This window comes from Gnatocerus cornutus, chromosome 5, assembly GCF_029298725.1.
Source record: "Gnatocerus cornutus isolate USDA-ARS CGAHR chromosome 5, icGnaCorn1.1, whole genome shotgun sequence".
Classification (NCBI taxonomy): Eukaryota; Metazoa; Arthropoda; class Insecta; order Coleoptera; family Tenebrionidae; genus Gnatocerus; species Gnatocerus cornutus.
The window spans coordinates 15,081,311-15,104,304 of record NC_142237.1 but is presented as its reverse complement, the minus strand read 5'-3'; the positions used below and the strand labels follow the sequence as shown (position 1 = coordinate 15,104,304).

General features: G+C 35.2%; 2 protein-coding genes across 2 annotated transcripts in view; one reads left to right on the top strand and one right to left on the bottom strand.

The window, feature by feature from the left end:
• LOC148175013 (uncharacterized) overlaps window positions 1–20,061 on the top strand; it is a 42,277-nt gene extending 22,216 nt beyond the window's left edge. Inside the window, exons 2-7 of the mRNA XM_088035819.1 lie at window positions 510–1,230; window positions 2,519–4,242; window positions 15,140–15,265; window positions 16,805–17,019; window positions 17,077–18,269; window positions 18,378–20,061. Of these exons, the coding sequence (XP_087891945.1) occupies window positions 605–1,230; window positions 2,519–4,242; window positions 15,140–15,265; window positions 16,805–17,019; window positions 17,077–18,269; window positions 18,378–19,620 (5,127 nt within the window). The 5' untranslated portion in view covers window positions 510–604 and the 3' untranslated portion in view covers window positions 19,621–20,061. The remainder of the gene's footprint in view (window positions 1–509; window positions 1,231–2,518; window positions 4,243–15,139; window positions 15,266–16,804; window positions 17,020–17,076; window positions 18,270–18,377) is intronic.
• Window positions 20,062–21,330: 1,269 nt separating this feature from the next.
• Window positions 21,331–22,262, bottom strand: LOC148175012 (uncharacterized). The gene is made up of 4 exons (XM_088037327.1): window positions 22,190–22,262; window positions 21,883–21,939; window positions 21,569–21,832; window positions 21,331–21,515 (listed from the first exon to the last, which is right to left on the bottom strand). The coding sequence occupies exons 1-4, from the start codon at window positions 22,199–22,201 to the stop codon at window positions 21,441–21,443; spliced, it is 408 nt and encodes a 135-aa protein (XP_087893453.1). The 5' UTR covers window positions 22,202–22,262; the 3' UTR covers window positions 21,331–21,440.
• Between the last annotated feature and the right edge of the window lie 732 nt (window positions 22,263–22,994).

The window sequence follows — 22,994 nt, the reverse complement described above, 5'->3', positions numbered from 1 at the left end:
CATCGTTCCACGTCTCCAGAGTATTACAACAGTAATTGCTAATAACAATTGTCATGTTCGTGCTTTGAAGCAACACAATTAAACTTTTGAAATTAGTGAAGAGGAAATTTCACGGTGACATGTTTACATAGTATGAAAAATAATCATTTAATAGTGAAAGAGAACGTTGAGTTAGAAGCAGTGCTTATTTGTGAAAGCAGGTGAAGACATCAAAGAAAAGTTTTTGCGTAAGCAAATCTGAAATAGCTTTGTTTTGGATATGTTTGATGTAGTGATTAGCGGCCATTTTTATACTGTACCGTTAAAATTGGTGTACTTTCTGCGTAGAGTTCGAAATTAATTGAACGTTGAATTTATTTAAAATGTTGGTATAAATTTGGTTATTTACGAACCGTGTGTTGCATTTGTGGTAATAAATTTTCATTAGCAGTTCGGTTTTGCAAAATAGCATTTTTGATGTGACTCGTTTAGATAAATTAGAGATAATTAACGTGGCGTTTTTGTTCCAGGGTCATAAAATAGACAGAATGGCTGGAATCTCGAAAAAAAAACTCTCTAAATCAACGATAATGGCTAAGAAGTCCACTTTCCTCACAGTTCAATAATGAAACTAGAAAACATGGAAGTACCTCGCACCGATTCTGAGAGCATCACTCCGGATGTAAATTTGATGAGTGACGAATTCAATTTTTCCCTTATTTCCGAAGAGGCGAGAGAAAGCGGAGACGGTGACAGTGGAGCGGAATCAAGAGAAAATCCAGAGTTTGATGAAACTCGTAATAGCTACCAAGCCATTAAAGATACTCAGACGGATATCTCAGACAGTCGGGATGTGAAGAAATTAAAAGACAAAAGGATATCGAAAATCCCAGTCCGGCAGGTTAAACTGCCGTTTGTGCCAAAGGCGCAGGTGGCGTCCGACAGCGCCGAATTTGCGGGTTATGAAGAAGCGACAGCTGATGGGTCAGGTGGTATTGACGATAAAAATGGAAATACAAAATCGGGGGACAATTTGGATAATGCGGACTGGCATTTGAGTCAGGTCGTGGCGGCGGTATCGGAATGCAATAGATTGCCGATACTTGGGGGCTTCGCGTTGAGTCGACCAAACGAAAACGCAAATGGAATACAAACAGGATTAAATCAAGGAGTTTCGGCTGGGGGTTTAATTGAGCAGTCTGCAGATTTGGGGGACGCCGGGAGCGGCGACATGGATGCACTGAGGCAAAAGTGAGCATAAATAAAGTTTTTGGGCACTTCCTTGGAATTGGGAATCAATAACTTTATCTCCAAGGAACCAACAAAATATAGTCCCAGTTGGATTTTTGACACCAAGTTATTTAACTCAATGAAACTTGTGGTGAAACTCCAGCTGTTAGTGAAATCCATTTATTATAACAACTTGGATATTTTCAAAATTTTCAGCTTTCACGTCACGCAGGTGCTAGAAATTTCATTTTTTATTCAATTAAAATGAATTCACGCATCACTGAATTCGTCGTGAAATTCTATCCAACGACAAGCCACATGTAACGCAGTCGATTTAGCGCCATTGTACATATTTTCATATTTTTTTGCACTGAAAGTGTGGTCGAATCTGGTTATTATCTTGAAGTATTCAAAAGAGCGCATTGAAATTTCTTATAAGAATATCATTTTTTGTCGGGTCAATATCTTTCAAAATATAAAAAAAAAATTACAAATCAGATTTGTAGTCGATTCAGAAAAAAAAATACGAATTGCAATATTTATTTCAGTTCCGGAGATTGAAATTTTCTTTCTTTCAAAACCGTCCACAGTTGTAGGCGAGAATTTCTTATGAACTACTGGCCGTAGGTAAATTTTGCGCAGACCACTGAATTCCTTGTGAAATTGGGCGTAAAATGAAGCTAAATTTGTCACAATGGACTTGAATTTAATTGTTGTTGAAATTGTTGTAAGTGTCATTGTTAGATTTTTTTTGTGATAAAAATGTGCTCGAATTCGGTTAATTTTCGTATTATTTGAATGAGCGCTTCGAGCTCTATAAGAATGAAAAGTTTAATTTTGGTCGAACCAATACATAGTTCGAAAGATGCAAGAGAATCTTGTCAAAAAATGTTGTACATTTTTTTAAATGTAAGTAAAGGATTCTTGGTACTTAAGATAGTAAAGCAATGTGAAGTATGGGAAGTTCAAAGTTGTTGCGTTTGCAGTTTTTTGTACAAAAAGTTATGAGTTTAAGTAAAAAATTGCGATTTGTGGGAGTTTTCTAAAGGCACTCAATCATTCTTTCCGCACAACTGATACATTTTATCGACTCTTGGTAAAAAGTGGTTTATCAGTAAAAAATTGGAAAATATTCAACAAAAATCCTGTTATAAAGAGTTGAGTTTTAGAACGCGAAATTCAGCTGCATATTTAATTAAGAAAATTAACAAAACTAATTAAGGTTTGAGCCGAGAGCAAGAAACTCGATCCGAACTATTCTCCACGTCTGTCAAAAAACGCAACAAAACTATAGTGGTTTTGCTTCCAGACCGTCTGACGATTTGGATCCGATCCTCGAAGCACCTGAGGAATTTCGGTGTGAGGAAGTCTGCTCGCAGGTAGATATCGGTGAACCGGAAGAACGTCACACAGACTCGTCCTACCGTGACTGCGATAATGCATGTACAACGGAAACCGGTGATACGACCCGCCGAGCAGTAGAAGAGGACGACGGCGACCATGGGAGCGCTGAAAATCAAACGATGGAAGGTACGAACTCCCCAAGTTCGTGTGATTGCAGTGCAAGTCACGGTACCACAAACAATGACCGCTGTAGCTGTAAAAAAGACAGTGGGCACGTGGGCGCCGCACCCGCGGACGACATGAATGGATCCATCGGGAGCTCTTCGGCCAAGACTATTGGTAGTGTTAAGTGCGCGGATGAAGACGCAGTGCCTGGTTCACCAGAGAAAAGTGATGTGTGTGTACATCCGTGCGCGGACCAGCCTCAGTCTGAAACGACGACGGGACCATCGATCGAAATCGGCGTCGCAAAATGCGCACAGGCGTCGGGGTGCAGTCGCGTTTCGACCGCCAAGGTCTGCGTCGCGCTCAATCCAGGTCAACAGAATTACATCTGTGGTGAAATTGTAAGAACAAAGGACCCCGAAACATCTCCTCCCAAAAAACTAGTGGTCAATGAAAGTGAAACTGAAGCGAGCAATGGTGTGAGTCCCGCATCCAATCTTAGTTGGAGGTTCAAGAACGGGCGCTTAGTCTTTGAAAGTAACATAAACAAAAGTGAATCAGCTGAGGATGACAGCGACGACCACTCCGACGAAGTAAACCAAGTCTTGTATAGTAAAGACCTCAACAAGAGGATAGATGACAGTAGGTCGCGGCTCAAGTACCTGGAGCAAAAACTCAAGGAGGCTGGAATCACTGATGAGGACTCCCTGGAGGAGATCACCACCAAACATGACGATCATAAGAACGGTAAGACCGTAGAACAGGTGGTCGATAAATCGTCAACAATCCAGGACAAGAAACAGGATTACGACGCTAATCAGAATATCTTAAAGAACCAAGACTCTATTAGCGAAGGTAAAAGTGAAGATAGCGAAAACGACGAAATAATTCCGGAAGGAACAGATACTGTAGATTTTATCTGCGAGTTTGACGTGCGCCAGGTCGACGCGTTCTCAGGACTCAACGGTTATTGGGAAGTGTACGATGAACTCGAAGACGACGACGACGACGAACCTCTAATCACCAGAGCAAGGATAAAGAAAGACACCATGGGCATCGACGGCGAAAGAGCCAAGCATAACCCTGACCGGGACAACCTAAAATCCTTGCTCAAAAGACCAGGCAAAACCAAAGACAAGCGAAGTAACAGAGTAGTGTTCAACGAAAACAAAAACGAATTTTTTGACGCCGATTACATTATTCTAATTCGAGAAGAATGCGATTATGACGACGAAGATGATGACGGTGTCTGCACCTGTAACCAACATGAGATGGTGCGGTTGACGTGCTGTGAACCCAATTGTAACTGTAATGTGTACGATGGTTATGAGCAAACTCCACAAAGTCCCAAATTTGCACCTCCCTTGGAATTTGTCGATGCGGTGACTTTGAGCCCTCCGGAAGGATACAAAGATATGGAGTTAGAAGAGCAACAGCTGTTGGCTTTGCAACAAATCGCCAGGAGAGGACAAAGGACCGCTGTTTGCAGAGAGTGCAGTGTTGCTCACGACGAAGAAGATGATGGTAAGTTACTAAAAAAAATCTTGTCACATTTCAACGGGGAATTTAAATAGGTACATTTGTTGCCAGTTCACGTTTACATTTCTGGTGTAGGTGTTAACATGCCGCTGTAGTGGACACGATGCGCTGTATGGATTTTATATTAATTATATGAAAATATAATGTATGGCTCGCTCAACAGAGCACGAAAAACACGGCTTGATGGAGTTTTGCAATTTTTCAAATTTGTTATTAGAAGTTAGAATAAGTTTTATTTCTCATTTTCCGTGCTTTGGGAGGTCTCTAATAAGATTTAAAGTGAGTTTCAGAATAGAATTTATCATACAAAAGTTCCAGACTCAAAATTTTTCTGATTTCATCTTGTTGGTTGCAAGGTGAAGCTCCCTGAGGATGCATTCCTCGATCCCTTAGCTTCTCAGCAGTTGTAACTAATTCCATCATATGTGCTAATGGTCTTCAAATTACACATCAGATTGTGGGCTTCTTCCTCATTTTTACCAACTTTAATTAACACCGCAATTGTTCCATTCAAAAATTTAAAAGCCTCTTATCTTTATTGTGGCTACCTCTAAATTTTATCTCGCACTTTAGTAATTAAAATTTTTAGATTAAAAATACAATTAAGCTCCTCCTGGTCTTTTCCACAGTCCGAGTTAACTACTCACATTATTTCATTGTGTTGAGATAACCGGAATTAGTGTGATCATCCAATTAAGTTAATCAATACTTTTAATTTTATCAGGCTATAAATTAATCAGGGTCAAAGAATGAACTACCTGTTTCCCTTAAAGAAGGGTGGAGTGGTAAAGTTTTAATAATACTCCACTTTCACTAATCCCAATTTGCGTAAGCGTGCGTTTACACTGATTAACTTTTCCTTCTTGTTAATTAAGTATGTGGCGTTGGTTCGTACTGAAACATCCGCCAAGAAATAATGTAAAACAACAATTACAAGTCGACGATTGACTAACCGTTTGAATTTTAAAACATGTGCCGCTTAGAATATAGAATGCTGTGTACTTGCATCCTTTTATTTTAGTAGACAACAGGCAGTATGACTTCGTGGTGCTCAATATAAAATCTCTTAATGTACAATTAAAAGAAAAATGGTGAAAGCGTTTATAGTAATTGCTTAATGCTTATCGCGGAATGTGTTGCAAGGGACTTTTTATGTAAGTACTTAGATTCGAGTTATTGCACGATGGGAACGATTATGTTCTTGCAGTTTAGTCTCTGCGTGATTCCGAATTGACGCTACTTGTGATTTGAATATAAAGGAAACATTAAAATTTATTTACAATAAAGATCCAGTTACCTTTGTGAACTTGTGGTGTTAGACCTCGTTTTTGGTAGTCTCATTACGGAAGTGAACGTGTGTGTTTATATCTGTGTTAACACCAAAAAAAGTAAGTCTTGAAGTAAACGTAATGTTGAATATTTTAATACAATTAGCACAGTTTATGAAAATTGTCAACAATTCCGCGGTTTCTCTTTCATGTGGTTGCTGGGAAAATCATAATGAATATTAATTTAATTGTTGGTTATAGCCCTCATGTGACACTTTCACGTGGCAGATTAAAATTTTGATCCTCTTTGCTTTCACTAGCAGAAAAATTGCCAATATTTTGATGAAGGCGTGGAAGATATATTTTAGATGAGTTTCTTGGAAATAATTTCCTACTTTCTTTGATCTGAAAAAGCGTTTCTTTGGGTCTGGCACAGTATAACTGTGAAAGTAATGTCTCAGAAACGGTTAATTAAGATTTATGATTTTCACGTTAATTTGTGCTGTTCTGGAGATGGAAAATGTGAAACAAAAGGACGAGAACATTATTTGTCCAACGACAATTATGTGAGTGACAAGAATTTGGTACTCTAAACGCTCCGTTAGATGCAAGACATCAGACAGTCCATATTTTTATATATGGCGTTTTATAACCACAAGTTCCTATCATATTGTGTTAAGAAGTTATGCGCGTTTATCTTTTAAAGAATCCAAAATTTCTAAAAATTGAAAATTTCAAAATGTATAAATTGTAAAATTTTAAAATTAAAGATTTGTTGGCCTTTTAGTTTGAGAAATTAATGATTTTTGCTCGTTTTTGGGACGGTTTCTTAGCATCGAACACCCCTGAAAAACGCCGACGTTAATCGTGCCGTCTGTCCTAGTTCTAGGGGTTAATTCATGCATTATTGCGAGGGCAAATATAAATTCCTCATGAAATGAAATCAAATAATGAATATTTTTGTCAACTTTTGAAATGAAGTACAAAAATTAAAAGAATCAAACTCCAAACGCGAAAACGCTAAGACTACTAAGAAAAACAACAAGGCAACAAAACCCCATTTAAAAGACAGCTGAGATTTCCGTTTAATCAATAATGCATCCATAAATCTGAACCACCCTAATATATCTAACTAATTCTCTTTTTCTCGGAAAACTTCAGCATCAGCCTGTATTCCCAAACCGTATTAAACTGCGATTGCACAAAATGATGTACGATGACACAAATACCTAGAGAAGGTAAATACAGCTGAACCCGATTTACCATTATTTTGTTAATTAATACGTGCTGCAAGTATACAACATTTGTACTAGTTTTGTTAAAATGCAACAACATGTAATCTCTTTATTATTGACATAAACACGAATGGAACTTTTGGGGTTTCTGCTTGTTATGCACAGTCTGTAGTTTGCCTCAAAGTCAAGCAGAAGCAGAACTCAATTTGTGGTAAACTTTATTCAACGTGACTGGTGTATAAGCAAAGTGATCAGCAGGAAATTGGTAATTATATCTTTCAAATTAATGGAAATTGTCACGTTAGCACTAACAGAATAATTAAAGTAGTACCTAATTCTAGTTAAATTTAGATTTTGTTGCTTGTTGCGAGTACTTTAATTTATCGACTTTTAATCTCGACAGAAAAACGATTAAAGAAATTAGAGCCGGGATAAAAAGTATTTTCTTTTATTTGAATAAACGAAATGAGATTAGCTATGGGAGAAAGGAAAGTCAGATAATTGAATCACTGGATATCTGTGCATAAATCTGCTTTTTTTCGACAAAGGATATTATTGACTTTACAAAGCTTTTGGATAAGTTGTAAATGCGAGCTTTTTGCGACCGTAATGAGATTGCCTAGTTTTATTTACCAACTTATTATTTATTAAAGCAACTTAAATTATTCACAGGAACTAATCTAGACGCTCAAAGAGAGCTTAATTCTCTCTCGAAGCTTAAATACCAACTATGTGGGTGTTATAAAATTTTGCTGTAGATACGCACCTTTATCTATGAAATATTTATGCATCGCATAGTATCATTTGAACCATAAAATTCGATTCCGTCCTGAGAATTTTCGACTCATTATTACGATCGAATGAATATAACACAAACACCTGCTGTAAATATGAATACATCTTATAAGTAAGTAAAAGATAACGAAAGTATTATTTATAACGAGCTCCATCACACCATGAAAATTGTGTGAATGTCATGGTTTATGAACTGCGTGTACAAATTCGAGGTGGTGTGGATTCCGACATTCAAAACCGGAAGTATGGATGAGCCTTTGAAGTGAATGAACATCGGCGATGGCCATTGTTTGCCACAAGAGGCGACGTGTCAACTTGTATGTAATGTTGCACACATTATACGGGTTAGGACGTGAATAAATTATGTAGGGGAAATGTGCCCAAAGTAGATGTCCCATGAAATTACAAGTGAAACTTTTAACAGGAAACACAGGAATCAGTGATCATAACTTCGAATAATTTATCTGTCAAGAGACAACAGATAAAGTTTGAAGGTAAAGTGAAACTTTTGCACTCAGAATGTTCTTGGAATAATGCAGTGGCTGAAGCTGACGTATTCTCCACCGAGGACCGATCCATCAGAAGCTGTGGCTATATATTTTTGTTTCCTTTTTATACAAAGAATGTTATCGAACAAGAAATGGACATCCCTTCATAAAACTAAGAACCAAGAAATCTAAACATGTAAAAACTTGGAATTTGAAAAGTTTACAATCTTAAATTGTCTTGGAAACTTCTAAAGTTGGGGGCGTAGAAACGAAAGTGATAATTTTAAAATGTTTAAAGTGAAAAAAGTGGACTGGGAGAATTTCTAAATGGAGCAGTCGTGAAAGCAATTTTTTTTAGAATCTGCATGTTATGATTCATTATTTAATTTCTTTCCTTTTTCTTCAAAGTAGAACAAAAATTCATTCCTTAAATTAAATTGTTTCATGAACTCGTAATTTTATTAACAGTAACAACTGTACCTATAAAATTGACAAAATTACATTTTCTTTATTTTTCTTTTAGAAGGATTCATTACAGCGGTCTTTTCTTATCGTTATTTTGGACAAACATTTTCATTTTCCTTGACAAGTTGGTCTTCTAAGAAAATAAATAGAATCTGTTAACTGGGGAGGAAAGAGAAATTTGGGGTGATTTAGAAAAGAATTATTAAGAAAATGTGGAAAATGAAAAAACTTCTTTCGGTGACCAGAGTGAGATTGAGTAATGTAATAACTTACAAAAAATTTTTATTGGCAAAACGAAGAGCGTTATGAGGTGGAGGAAATTTCAATAAAAAGCAGAAACTGTGTAAAACAAAGGAATAAAAGAAGAGATTAAAATAAAAAAAAATGTAAAAAATGTAAATGGCAAAAAATGGAGGAAAACAGATTTCTTTTCGGGAAGAAACTGAAAGAGATAGGAGCGAAAAAAAAGAAGGAAAATCACCAGACATGTATTAAACGTCGTAGAATTGAATTTTAGAACGAACCAAAAATTGACAATATTGTGGATTAAATTTCCTCGAATTTTAGGAATACTTTTAATACGCTTATTAATTCCGCCAAATTTCAAAATTTTAGAACCAGAAACAGATTTTTTAGAAATTCTTTATTTGAGGACGAAGTAAAAATGTCTTATTAAATTCTAAATTAAATTTCATATTTTCGCTATTTTTAGCAATACATACAAGAATTTTACTTGTGAATGCTTTCTAAATTCTGAACTAAAAATTTCTACACTGACACAAATGTACCTCACTAAGCGCATGAAGAATCATTCCAGTTCCTAAAACTCACGAACTCAATCGAAAAAGAATTGTTTATTTCTCCACCAGAAATTTGCCTTGACCATTAATCATTTTAAAGTGCACTTGTTGCCTCAGCTCTGCCTCTTTCCTGCTTCCACGTTCTCATTAAACTGAAATCAGCCAAATTTCCTCACATCCCCCTAATCGCCTTGATTAAACCAGGACGTCCAAACTCGCGATGATGAGCTCAAAAATTTGACAATTACCACGTAACAGATGAATAATTTAAAATTTCACCCTCACTTAGACGATTACGACCTGGAGGCTTTAAAAGCACTCTAAGCAGCGACAAGTGTCAATCAAAAAGGAGATCAAATGTTCTTTTTTAATTAGGATTTGTAAACCTCCATCACAGGAGATTTACCAACGTGGAGGAAAGTTGCATTTCATGTTATTTATTCTTGAGAAGTAAGGAGTTGCTATTTTTATTCAAGTTTGTTCGTGTAACAGTCTGTGATAACTAATTGGTGCAGTTACGTGTTGCATGTCAATGTTGTGATTGTCGTTTTGTGGTAATTTGATCTGGAATTAATGGTCCCGTGTAGGTGGACAATGACAATTAATATGTGAGTAATTTGATGTCGAAGCGACTGTGGTGTCCATAACTAAATGCTTCAGGGACTTCAATACCCAACATTTTGAGATAAAAATACCATTTTTAACAAATCCAATTCTCCAGTTCACATAATTCTTATTATAGAAAATCCTTCATTCTTCTCTTATTGAACATTCCTTTTATATCAACAATAAAAGATAAACAGTCTAAACGCAACGATTTTTTACTCTCTTTCCTCTTTTTATTACAACTATTTTCATCCAAGATTCGAGCTTTCGAATATTTCAAACTTTCAACATTATGATGATTGATGTATGGATGTGACTGTGTTTTCCTAAAAAACAATAAAAGTGCAAATGTCACGTTCTAACTTTGCCTGAATTTCCAAGTTTCATGTTTTTTGCATGAACTCTGGGAAGTATTAATAAAAAATCAAGGACATATTTCTCGTAAAATGGTGTGTCCTCCACATCGTAATTAGTCAGTTTTTTGGAGGCATATCATCTCCTTGGAGATTTTTTTACAAGAGGTCGTGTCTGGTGCTTTGTAGGTAGTTTAGGAGTTTGATGAATTCTCTACCAAAATCCCGAGGCGACAAGTTACTCCGATAAAAAAGCAACTCCATAATTACATTGATTGTCCCGTCTGTTCGTACAGTGAAAATTTTCAGTGCGACTAGGTACATTGAAAAGCACTTTCACCCTCTTCAACTAAACATTTGTATAATTACTGTCATTTACTTTCATTGCAGTAGGCAGATTATTACGTTGCCATGCCAGTAAATGTTAAATAAATGGCGAATCTCTTGCTTCAGTGACTCGTAAGGTTGAATATTAACATTAAATTTGAATTTCATCAAGTTAAAACCAATAAAATCAACTTCTGTGATTATCCGAATGTTTATTAATTCGACATCAGAATCACAAAAACATTGTGATCACTTCGCACTTACCCGTGATGAAATTTAAAACCGAACGAGTTTTACGGGCTGCTATTTTTATTGCACCTGCAGTGCAGATAATGGTCGAAATAAATTAAATCTCATGCGTTTTTAAAAGACTGAAATTCGTTTTAGCTCTGTGAAAATCGCGTTTTGAGAGAGATCGATTGAGACGTGTATTACTAGACCCGAATTTATAAACAGAAACTGTGCTCATTTTTTAAAGATATTCAAAGGTTCTTTGAGATTCCTTTAGATGAATTAATAACATTCTGTGAGCTCGATACGCCTTTGAAAAGGTAATATTTTTCGTCTGGAAGCTCATGTAAAATTACAAGTGAAAATTAGTTAGTTTTCGTGCATAAAAATCGGTTGATGCTAACACGTTTTCTCACATCTCTTCTTGTTCCCGAGAGTAATGGATAACTCGTGTTAGACGTTAAATTTCACTATCCGACCGAACGGAATTTATAATGTATTTACTTGTTTTTGGTCTAGAAATGTCCATGGGGTGCAAGCAGTAATAGATTGGCGTGTATAAATCAGTGGAATCGTTTGTTGTGCATTTTTGTGGCAAAGAATTCTTCGGAAATGTGCTTTTATTCTAGAGTGGATACTTCTGAAGTAATTATGAAGCTTTTGCATTCCCGACCGTTCAGAAATTTTAATTTAGGATTTTATCAGACAGTTTTTCTTTTTGTTCCGGCAAACTTATTTTGTTGTTTTCTATTTAATTTAAGATACATATTTGTTGTCGAATTCTGGTTTTAAAACTTCGAAAGAGTAATTTCTTGTTTCAAACCTTCAAATTTCATTTCTTTTTTGGGAGTGTTCAAATTGTAGATTTTTAGATTTTGCGACCATTTGACCGATTTGCTTATAAAAATTGTGGATGCGCCAAGTGTATTTTATATCTGAAAATCTGATTTATTTTACTTTCTATATTTAATCGGATTCTCTTAAATTATTCATGAAAAGTGCCGCCCACCTTGAATTTTAAAATCATTACTTTATGTTAAGCTCAGGCATCGTAAATTGTGTTCTATCTTACACCGAATTTAACTGCCAATTTGCGTTGTCCTCAGGATGCAAAATGAGATAAAATGAATAAATAAGACGAATACATAATTACAGAAAAACAATGAATAATATAGATTTTATCTTTAAGAATTCGATATTATAGATAATTCGGTATGTTCGATTAACTGGAGAATTCAACTCACCATAGATTCGACCAATAAGAGACATTTATTTTTTCAAATAAACCAATCACAGCAAACTTTTCTTGGAAATGTTCACTAGTGAAATTTTCAGTGACAATTCCACGCGAAAATACCACGGGAGCTGTCAGTTGCTTGTCAGTTCGTTGAATTCTCATGACGAATATAACTCGGGAGCTCGAAATTGTGGGAAATTTCGAGCCCACTCATATTACTTATGATAAGATTTTTAAAAAAATTTATATCTATTTATATTTTTGCTAATTTTAGGATATCAAGAATAAAATTTTAAGGGATTACTACCTTTGAAATGCTTATTCATTTTGCCAGATTTCATAATTTCTAAAGAAAGAACAAATTTTTTTTTTAGGACGAACTAAAAATTTCCAATATTCTAGGCTAACTTTCGCATTTTTGCTAATTTTAGGAATTCAAGAGTGAAATGTATAGACATTAAATTATTATATTCTTTTTACGCGCTTGTTATCTCTGTCAAATTCCAAAATTTTAGAAGCAGAAATAGAATTTTCTGGATTTTTGTCGAAAATAGTTGCTCTAGATAAAAATAGACAATATTTGAATGTTTTTGATGTTATTTCTTCAAATTTCAAATTATTGTGTTAACTTGCGGTTAAACATTTAAGCATTGAATTAATTAAACGTAAAAATTCTAGCACTAAAAAGCCATTAAGTATCTTAATTTGAATTTTCAATGTTTTATTGACATTTTTTTAATATTGTTTTGGTCGTTTACATATTTAAATTCTCGTTATTAATTTTTTCAATTTACTTTTTAATATTGACATTCTTTTTAATCACAATATTTATTCTAAATTAACAAGAATTCAAACAACTACAACGTTTCTGTACAATTTTCCAGTCTCGGAATTCCCGTCTCACTCTTTTAATAAATGTGCCACGAAAACTTGTGAGCAATTAATAACTCTCAAACCCCAACTTCCAGTAAACTTACACTTTTTCTTCAACTTCAAGTCTCTATTTACTTTCACATTTAATGTTCTCATTTTTTCTGTTGATATGATTTTGATTTATCTAACACAAAATTAAATTTATTAAGGGTAGAATTTGTTAATTTGGTATAACAATTTTAATTAACTACCTTCATTTACTTACTTCTAATTACTTTTTTTTATTGAAATGACTACCTTTTGTTAACTCGGAGATTTCTTTAGATGGTAATTTTTTATGCCGTCATTAGATGTGAGAAACTTTCCGTGGGAATAATTTTTAGAATAATTAAAAATAATTTAAAGGAAAAATGAATAGGACGCCCAACTCTTTGTTTCACAAACTAATGGCACAGAATGCAATTGTTGCATCGATCTTATTTCTCCAATTTTATTAATGGAAAGTATTTACAGTTAACTTCACGATCCCGCTAATTTTAGCAGACGTGTTTTGAAAACAATGGATTATTTAGTCAGCTTTTAACATTGTTGAAATCTCTTTTCGGAACTGAGTTGTTTAAATATTTATTTGCTAACATGTTAGGCAAATGGAGTAAAGTTGTACTCCCTCGTTGCGTGTAAATAATGTTGTAAGGTGCTAGCAATTAATTTATCAAATTCTAACAACGGGGAATTTTTGTTAATTAATTTAACCGCGAGGTGAGTCAATAGCTCTAACTAAATTATAACCAGAGATTACAACACTTGAGAGACTTCTTACCAAGAACGATTGGCTATTAATTGGATTACTTTAAGGGTTAAATATACAATGTCTGTGTGTTTTTAAAGGCAAATGCTACAAATGTTTTTACACCTTGGAGATTAACGCGTCAGACTAGCACTGCATAATTTTAAATTAAATTTATGGATGTCGCGAACAGAATAGACGTAATAAATTTTACACACAATGAGATGAAATGGGGAGAATTATTTACCTTGAGAACAGTTTTTCTCCCTTCTGTATTAATTTTAACAAAATTGCGACAGGATCAAGTCCAGTTTTAGATGCCTCAATGTTGCTTTCGTTTCTCTCCACATTTGTAGAATTTATTTTCGACTTTCCATTCCATCAGGTTTCATTATTATTGTTGGAAAGTCGAGTTGTTTTACTGGTAAAACGGTGCAACTCGTTTTGAATTTCCATCATTAATTAAAACGAAGCGTCATTATTTCTTCCATTGCAGGCGAAAATTAATCGATTTTTGATCACCAAATGAACGTGTATGTGTCAGCATTATAAATTACTTTAGGCGCAAACCGCAAATTTAATTTTAAATGAATTCATTGGAAACTTTTATCATCTTGTGTGGTAATGTGAACGATCACAAACGAGCCATTCATTCAGATTCCTTCTATCTTTTTTTTTTAATTTAGATAAGATAAGAGATGCTTAGTTCAAGGAGAAATTTGTAATACGCGCAACAATCACCTTCGATCGCGAAAATTAAATATTTGTTGTGATAAAAGTGTGTAATTTTTGTCGCAACTTGTGAAAATTTGGTCTTCCTGAACATGTCTCATCGGTCCTCGGTGACGATTTCATACAAATTAAAAACAGAAGGTAACTGATTAGATAAGATTTGAAGTTTAGACATTAAAACGGGCAGTGAACTGCAGAATTGATCTCGGAATAATTATAATAAGAGGATTTGGCAAAATCCCCAGCGGTCACTTCAATCTGTAGCGACGAAGCCTCTGCACCAGCATTGATTTTTCGTATAATCCATGGACGCCGCTTTCTCTTTCATATTTTTCTATCATAGCTCTTTGATTCAAGCGAAATAAAATTACATTGTTTGCGCAAATGTACAATGTTTATCAACACTTTTTACAAACGCGTGGAAGCTAAATAAATTGAAACACTCCGAGTAATTTTAATTCCGCCGTCTCTTGCGAGCTTATGGAAATAACACATTAAAGTAAAAATATGAGCATGTCGTGTAAACAAAACGATTGTTGTTAAAACTGTAATAAATTAAAGGATTTTGTGGTCCTCGCGTTCTCGCTATTGATCCTGGCGTCCTTTCTAATGCATTAGTGATATGCATGATCATGTCGCTCGTAACGAGGATAATTTTTACCTAAAAATGACTCTAATTTTTCAGGCGACGGCTCGCAATCTGATAACGAAGCTTGCGGCGAGGCCAATTCCGACCACGAAGAACCTGAAGAGAAGGAAAAGACTGACCAAAGCCAACAAACAACACCCACGACTCCTCCCAATGATTCCGGTAGGTTTCACTTTTTTTGATGAAATACGGGCTGGGGTAAAAAGGGGCTAAATTAAAATTAACTGAGGGAGCTAAAAGAAGAGACGTGCGTTGTGTACTCACGAAAGGAGATTAGTTCTTTGATGGCTATTTTTTGTTTCGGATCTATTATTCGTCATTAAGACTTTCAACCGAACACAGATAATTGATTTTAGTTAAGACAATTCAGTTAATTTATATTCTAGAGCTGCACCTGGCTCTTTAAAATTATCTTCTTAATGCTTCGAACATACAAATACTGACCAAAAGTTCCTACTTTTTCCATTTTAAATTTCAGAACTCTGGGCATTTAAACGACTTAATAATAAAATTTAGGGACGTAACTATACACAAAGTACGAAATCGTACAGAGAGAAAAAACAGAAATTGTTATACGGCAGAAAAGTGGTAAAAGTAATTTCGTAACTTCCTTGGTTTCAAAGGTAACACAATGAAATTTGGAGACATTACTCCTTTTACTACGTTTATTAACTGTGCCAAATTACAAACTTTCAGAGCAGGATAGAGGTATTTTAAAAAAAAATTCTTACAAGTCAAAATTATTTTTTCATTTTTAAATTAAATTACAGAACTGTGCCAGTTTTAAGGCTAAAATAATAAGCTAAAATAATAACATTTGAGGACGTTAGCTTAGTTACAAATTACAAAAAGAGAAGTAAATTATAGAAATTAGATTTTATTGGTTGTATAATTTACGTATCAACTTACCTAATTCTTTTCACATGAAATACTGGGCTAAAATAAAGCAAAAAAAATTTAACTAAACGATACTAGGGTTTTTATCTTTTACTTTTAGGGAGATGTTAATAAAAATGGTGGGTGCGCCGGGTCAAATTTCATAGTAAAATTTAGTAAATTTTCGAGATTTTAGCTAATGTTTAAGCTTGGGTCCAATTTCGTAATCAACGAGGTAACTTTAGAATTTCAACTACATTAAAACCATTGTTGTAATATAAAGTAAAATATCTCTTTGTTTAAAGGTCTTTGCCGCACAGTTTACCTTAGAAAACAGAATTATTTCTATTTGTGAAAAATGGTGGATGCGCCGGGTCAACTATATTTACTTTTTAACTTCACAATTTTTCTAAATTCGCAACTTCCTTTGTCTCCAGGACGTGCCACTAGAGGTAGAAAGACAAGATTTCAGATTACTTTCCATTAAAAGAAAGTCCGTAAACGTAGTCATTAAATTTTTGCTTTAGAAATGTTTCCGCCGGCATCGTTAAGAACTAAATAAATATATTTGAAACCACATTTTTATTTGCCGCCTGTGTACTAAGCCCCTGTAAATCGCTTCCATTTGAAGAATTACCCACTTATTACCGAAAATAATTCAGTTTGAATTAATTAAACGTCAGCGTCTTGACGCTTGCACAAATTAACATCTAGTTAGTTTCTCAGCAGACAAAACCGTTAATTACTCGCAACCACATTCTCCCGTCGTTGAAAATTCTATTTCAAAATAATTTCCTCATTAACGTGGCTGCTTATTGGTTGCAGATAGTCCAAATAGCCAACGCTACATTCTGGAAACTATAACAATGACAACAGTTACGGAACAACGTATCCTCCGGGAGATTGAAGAAGAACGGAAAACTCCAATTTCCAACGTCGCTCCCGGGGGTTCTCCTATTAACGGCATACTTAAAGGTGGAAAACTTTGGAAACAACAAAGTGTAGAGACTAGTGCCAGCAAACCACCTGAGCCCCAACCGGTAAAGATTTTTTAAGATTTACTTAAGGTCGAGTCGAGTTAATGTTGTGTTTTCCAGATGACTGACAACGTACCATCAGATGAAGAGGGTAGCAGTCGTCGGTCGGTTCGTTTCATAGAATCGGAACAAAATAAACGTGACAGCTGCGACGGAGCCCCAGATAATTTGGCAGATGAAAATGCCAAGACGGAGAATATCGGACAAGTTAAGAATGAGAATTGCAACTCGGTTTCTCCTGAATCGACAGAAATGATGTTAACTTTCAAACTCGGAAATCACGTGTTGATTTCGAACAACAGCTTGAAACCGAATTCGGCAGTTCGCCAGCTTTTTCCATGCACGAAACAACTCAATGGTAAAGTCGAAGATGAATCCATCCATCAGTATTTGGTTACTGCGGAGTCGTTGCGAGCGTTTGAAGAAGCGAAGCGTTCCAAACTTCCCCAAATCATTCAAAGTGGGGAAACTGATGAGTCCATTAAACGAGCTATTGAACGCAACACCCTCCGGCGATCTCTTATACGTTACGAACCGAGAAGCAAGAAGAATGTGCAAAAGACTGACAACTCCCTTGTAGAAAGGATCAAACAATTAACTTGTGATGTGGACGACGTTAATCAGACTGAAGAAATACCACAAAGAGCTAGTCCGCCGGGAGAAGAAGCGAGAAATTCACCAGAAGTCATTCAAGCTTGCAAAAACTCAGACAAGAGCTTCTCGCCGTCTTCATCCTCGACGGCCAGCTCCAACTCGTCCTCAGTGTCTTCCACTTACAAAAAAATCACTGATCTCTTCGGGAAACGCGAAAAGAGTGCAGACGCTCAGAATAACGTCACGAATGAACCGAAACTCATGCAATCGCTACCGGATTTAGGAAATGGAGGATCACACTTACATGAAGTTGCGGAAGGCACTCATAATATCGTGTCGAAAACGAATTCCACGGAGCCTCGGAAGCAGTTTCTTTCAACGTTGGCGCCTCTCACTGCTTGTGTCAGCAGTATGGGAAACGCGGATGAGTACTACTACCAGATGAACAACCATGTTGCGGAAAGATCGTCGGTTGCGAGCTCTGTAGGGACTGAGTACAGTCTAGAAGACATCGATGAAGGACTGAAGATCTTGGATGAAGATTCGAAGAAGATCGCACCGGATGTTTTAGTGGGGACCCCGTCGGCGTCGGAATCAGGGGACGAACTGGCCATGTTTGTTCAACAGGACGCCAGCAGGATCGAGCGAATCAAGAAAAAGTAAGTTTTGCACGTAACCGTGTTTTTGCGGTTATTCATGACGTTATTTCCCCATTAAACTTTGCAAAGCGCTCTCATTAATGTTTTGCTAAACCTCAAACTTTGCAGGTATCAGCCGGAACAATTAAAAGACGACGATGACGACGAGCACGACGATTATGGTTTTAATCGTCGGCCGAGTGTGCGGGGAATCAAACCGCGTTTTGGCTCAACGACTGAAATTTTGCAACAAATACAAAATCAACTTCAACCTCCAGCTCCTACTGCCAGAGTAGCTTGGCCTTATTACTCGGAAAGTGGATTGACAGGTGTTGATAATTCGAAATCGCGAAACATAAACCAGAACATGCCAAATTATCAGTATCCTAATGTACCTGAAGAATTGAAAAGCAGAAATTTGCCTCCACAGTATCGACCCACGTCACTCCAAGACGAGAATATCTATCAAAACTGTACAAATCAGCGATGTGTACGGGAAGTTTATCGAGCTAATGGTAATCAAACTTATTCTTTTATGAAAGTGGGAAGTACTTGCACTGAATATTACCAGTCGTTACCGCGGACACGAAATGGGAGACCGCAGTCGCCGCCGCCGTTAGAACTTTCTAAAAATTACCACCAGACGATGGTTTATATTCCGTATAATCACATTGAGGGGTATCAGCCGACTCCGTATTACCAATCGAGTGATTATGTGAGAGTTTCTAATCAAAATCAGATCAATAAAAGGTATATTGAGCCTGTTTACCAACAGAGGATCCATTCATCACATGTAGATGAGCATCATTATGCCTCTAATATGTTGCCTCCTATGCCTTTGAAACCCATCGTTCGAATTCCCCTATCCCAACAGCCTCATTTAATGACTTCCCGAAGCGAATCTCCTGTTCCAGGCCAATTTTCTACAGCTCGCTCGACACAAACCCCGCTAGCTACAGCATCTTGTAACTACTACCCTGGTAATTCCCGATATAGACCAATCGTTGGTCCAGCTTGGCCGGATGGTAATTACGTAGCGAAAATGAATAGGCATAGTTTTCCTTCGGCGGTTCCTCGGTATCCTCCCGCCGACAGTATCTCTTTAACAGACAGTGATAGTCAACACAGCGGACAGTTACCGAACGGTTTTAGACAGTCTGTTGATGTGAGTTTCCAGAAAGATTCTCTCCCGAATTCCCCGACGAAACCTCGTTTTCTGGAGAGAGGTGTCCCCGAAGGTGCTGCCGCTAGTGTTCCTTCTTTAGACACAACAAATTCGCAGAGTTCTAGCAGTACCATGACTTCTCCAACATCTCCACAGAATCCTCCTCACACCAACCAAAAGCCACTCTTCTACGCGATGAATGTTTGACCAGATGAATAGGTACATGTAAAAGTTAACATTTGTTTTAAGTAACGGAAGTGTTCGGAACGTTGAAACGTAGCTAGCTTTTACGAGAAGGTGAAAAACTGCTTTAAATGAAAGCATTATCGACAAGAAGACTTTAAATGTAGGTTATAATAACCGTAAAGGCAGAATATTTACAGTATTTCAACTTATGTGTAGGCGTTGTTTAAATGTCACGGTAACGAATCTTTAAGGTAATAATTGTAGCAAGTAACTCTCATGTTATCCAATATAATAGATAAGCATTTCGAAAATCATTGTAACGAATTTTTTCAAAATGTTGCTACAATTTTTAAAATTAGATTTGTTATGTTTCATTTAGATGAATTCAGTATTGCTAGACACAACCGCGGTTGTTATAAAAAAGATTATAGAAGTTGTATGTTTTTTTAATGTTATATCAAATGTATAGATTAGTAGTCATTGTTGCCAAAAATGAGATTCCATTACCAAAGTATTATAGGTACCTAGATAAGTGTTATTGACCAAATAATTGATATATTTTAACTCATGCTTTCAAAAGGCTCTTTGTCCAGTTTTTAGTTAGACTTACTTACCTCAATAATGTGTGATTCAAAATTGACAAAGTTGCTTTGAAGTATTTGAAAGTAATGTAGCTTTAATGTATTGATTAAATATTTATTAAATTGTTTACTAAACTACTTTTAATAATAAAAAATTATATTTATTTATTAATAAAAAGTGAGAAAATTATAACGGTCTAATATAATTCTGTAATTTATTAGAATGTACAAAATGATCTTTTTAACTTAATATTGCTCATAAACAAGATACTAAGAGGTTGGAATTGGTTTTTGTAAAAACGTTGAAGAGAATATATTATTTTGTTAATGTTTTTACGTTGTATTGATTTTCTAATATTTTATATCAACATTGTTTATAACGAGTTTCATTATGATTGCCCATCTGACGTCTGTATAAAATTATTAATAAATCTATTGTATACAAAACCTTAATTTTTATCCAAACGATCCTCCTTTCATTTTTTAATCTTTAGTTTTACAAAACATTTTCTATTATTAGACTCTGATCGGCAAGTTTACGAAGACGATGAAGCTAATTTGAACTCGTCTGTCAGAGCTCAATTTCAACAAATCAAAAAAAAACATAATCTGAATTTACTCGACATCCTGGGAATCAGAAGAAGATCTGAAAACTTGACTAGAGATTCAAGAGTCTCAAGGTCTGAATATAAGAATTTAAAAAATTAAATCTCTTTAAATAACACTTGGAAATTTTTTATATATAAAATATAAATAAAATAAAATATTTATGGAAATTGAAAAAAATAAATCAAAAAGCAGTATGATTACAAGAATGTAATAGTTTTAGGATAAATACTAATTTACAAGAATTAAATGCGGAGATAAAATAAAAACTTCACAACTAAAAAAGAGCTTAAAAATCTGAGAATCTGAACTTTAGAGTAAAAATTTCAAAGATGTACATGCACATGTAGACAATTGAAAAACGTCAATTATTGTTTTTTGCAAACGCGAGTCGTACCGATTGTACTTATATGTTGAGATAAGATAAGATAAAATGTTTCTTCGAACGCCTAGTAAATCAAATACCACGCTAACAGCAAACTGTCAGTTTCCTAGTAATTATCTTGATGAATAACTTTTATTAACGAGAGGGAAACGACAGAGAGGAAATCGACAATTTATTTTATAAAAAACTTAAAATTATAATAATTTCAAAAAAACTCTATGAGTACAAGGAAATTAATTCGAAAATAAATAGAAATTGCTTCTTGTTTTCTAATGCAGAGGACTCTTCTTGTAATTATCAAACGCGTCGACTAAATGAGCGATAACAGCGATAATAGCAAAAATCTAAAAATAAAATAAATTAGTAATTAGTACTTTAAAAATTCTGTAGAACTTACTCCTCCGGCAAGTAGTCTGTCAAAAAGATCGGCATAATCCAAAATAAGCCCCGCAGCAATTATGTAATAAATCGCCAAAACTACGTGAAAGAAAAACTGGATTCTGTTCCACGGCAAAGTTATCTTTGCCACTGCTGCACTTACGTACAGAGCCAGAAGAAGTGCAGCCGAAATTATAGAAAAGCAAGATGCAGACACAAAAAAGTCGATTTTAGAGCCAGCGAATTTGATTCCCACCAACAAAACGGCAATGAAACTGGCAATCTGTATGGGCATGAATATTTAGAGGAATACTGTTTTGATTTAAAACTCACCAGTTCCACGATTTTGCAAATTCCTTGCAACGTGGTTAGATAGGCAGTGCCGATTACCTGAAAGAGATTACAGTAAATGCTTTTGCAACAAAATTGACATTTTAATGCGGGAATTTATGACATTTGAACAATAAAGGGGGATTTTGGGAGCCGAGATAAAAATTCAGCATTTGATTTGATGTGGTTGCTCATTTAAACATTGAATTAATAAAACAAACAACTGAAATATTTGCAGTGTTATAGTTGCTTATGTTTTATTTTATTTATTTTCAGAGTTAGATTACAGAGTTACATTACAATTACTCACTTGCTCCGTCATGTTTGTGGATTTCACTAGTCAAGACTACAGAACGAAATGTGTACTATCAGTTTGTCTATTTTATAGGTGTTAGCTTATCGGTATTATCTTGTTATGTATCATAATCCTGGGTAAGAGCTTCTCGAGAATAGATGGGTGTACGATTTGCACACTGAAAATGACTGTAAAATTTCTATAAAATCCTAAGTCTAAAAATATAGCTCGTGTTCGGAATTTGAATGCTTTTTACGGTTCATTTTATTCACGAGATTAACCAAAAATCTAAGTTAGTCACCGGGGTCAAAATGGGCTCATTTCCTTTTAAACATTCCAAATCTAAAAGTAATCTTGTTGCTTACACTGTGGCAACAGATTTCCGGGGAGTTTACCCACTTAAAAAAATTAAATGATCATGTCATAACTGATAATGATAATAGTCATAATTCATAATATAGAAAAGCCATAGATGTTTTATCAATTTGTCATCCTTGGCTTAATTTTTTTTAAGAAACGTTCGAACATGCCACTAGTCAGGAATTTTCTCATTATTATTAAGTTGTACATAGATCAAACAAACTTACATAAGTGGATCTGATATGTTATCATCATTATCAAGTTTAGAGGAAGCGATGTAAGGAACAAAATCAAAGTTAATTGAACCCAAAATATACGTCAGTTTCAAAAAAGACTTGAAGTCATTAAGAAGACGAAAGGTTGGAAAAGAATAAAAAAGACAAAAAAATATATTTGGAGTAATTTATTAGAAGTATTCGGGTGATTCTACGTTAAGTGGTTTGGGTATCTTGACAAACAC

Excerpts from the sequence above, each read along its gene's own strand:
- LOC148175012 (XM_088037327.1), bottom strand. Across the intron at positions 21,833-21,882 it reads TTTGCAAAATCGTGGAACTG|ATTGCCAGTTTCATTGCCGT; the intron begins GTGAGTTTTAAA and ends ATGCCCATACAG. Across the intron at positions 21,516-21,568 it reads ACAGACTACTTGCCGGAGGA|ATTTTTGCTATTATCGCTGT; the intron begins GTAAGTTCTACA and ends TTTTATTTTTAG.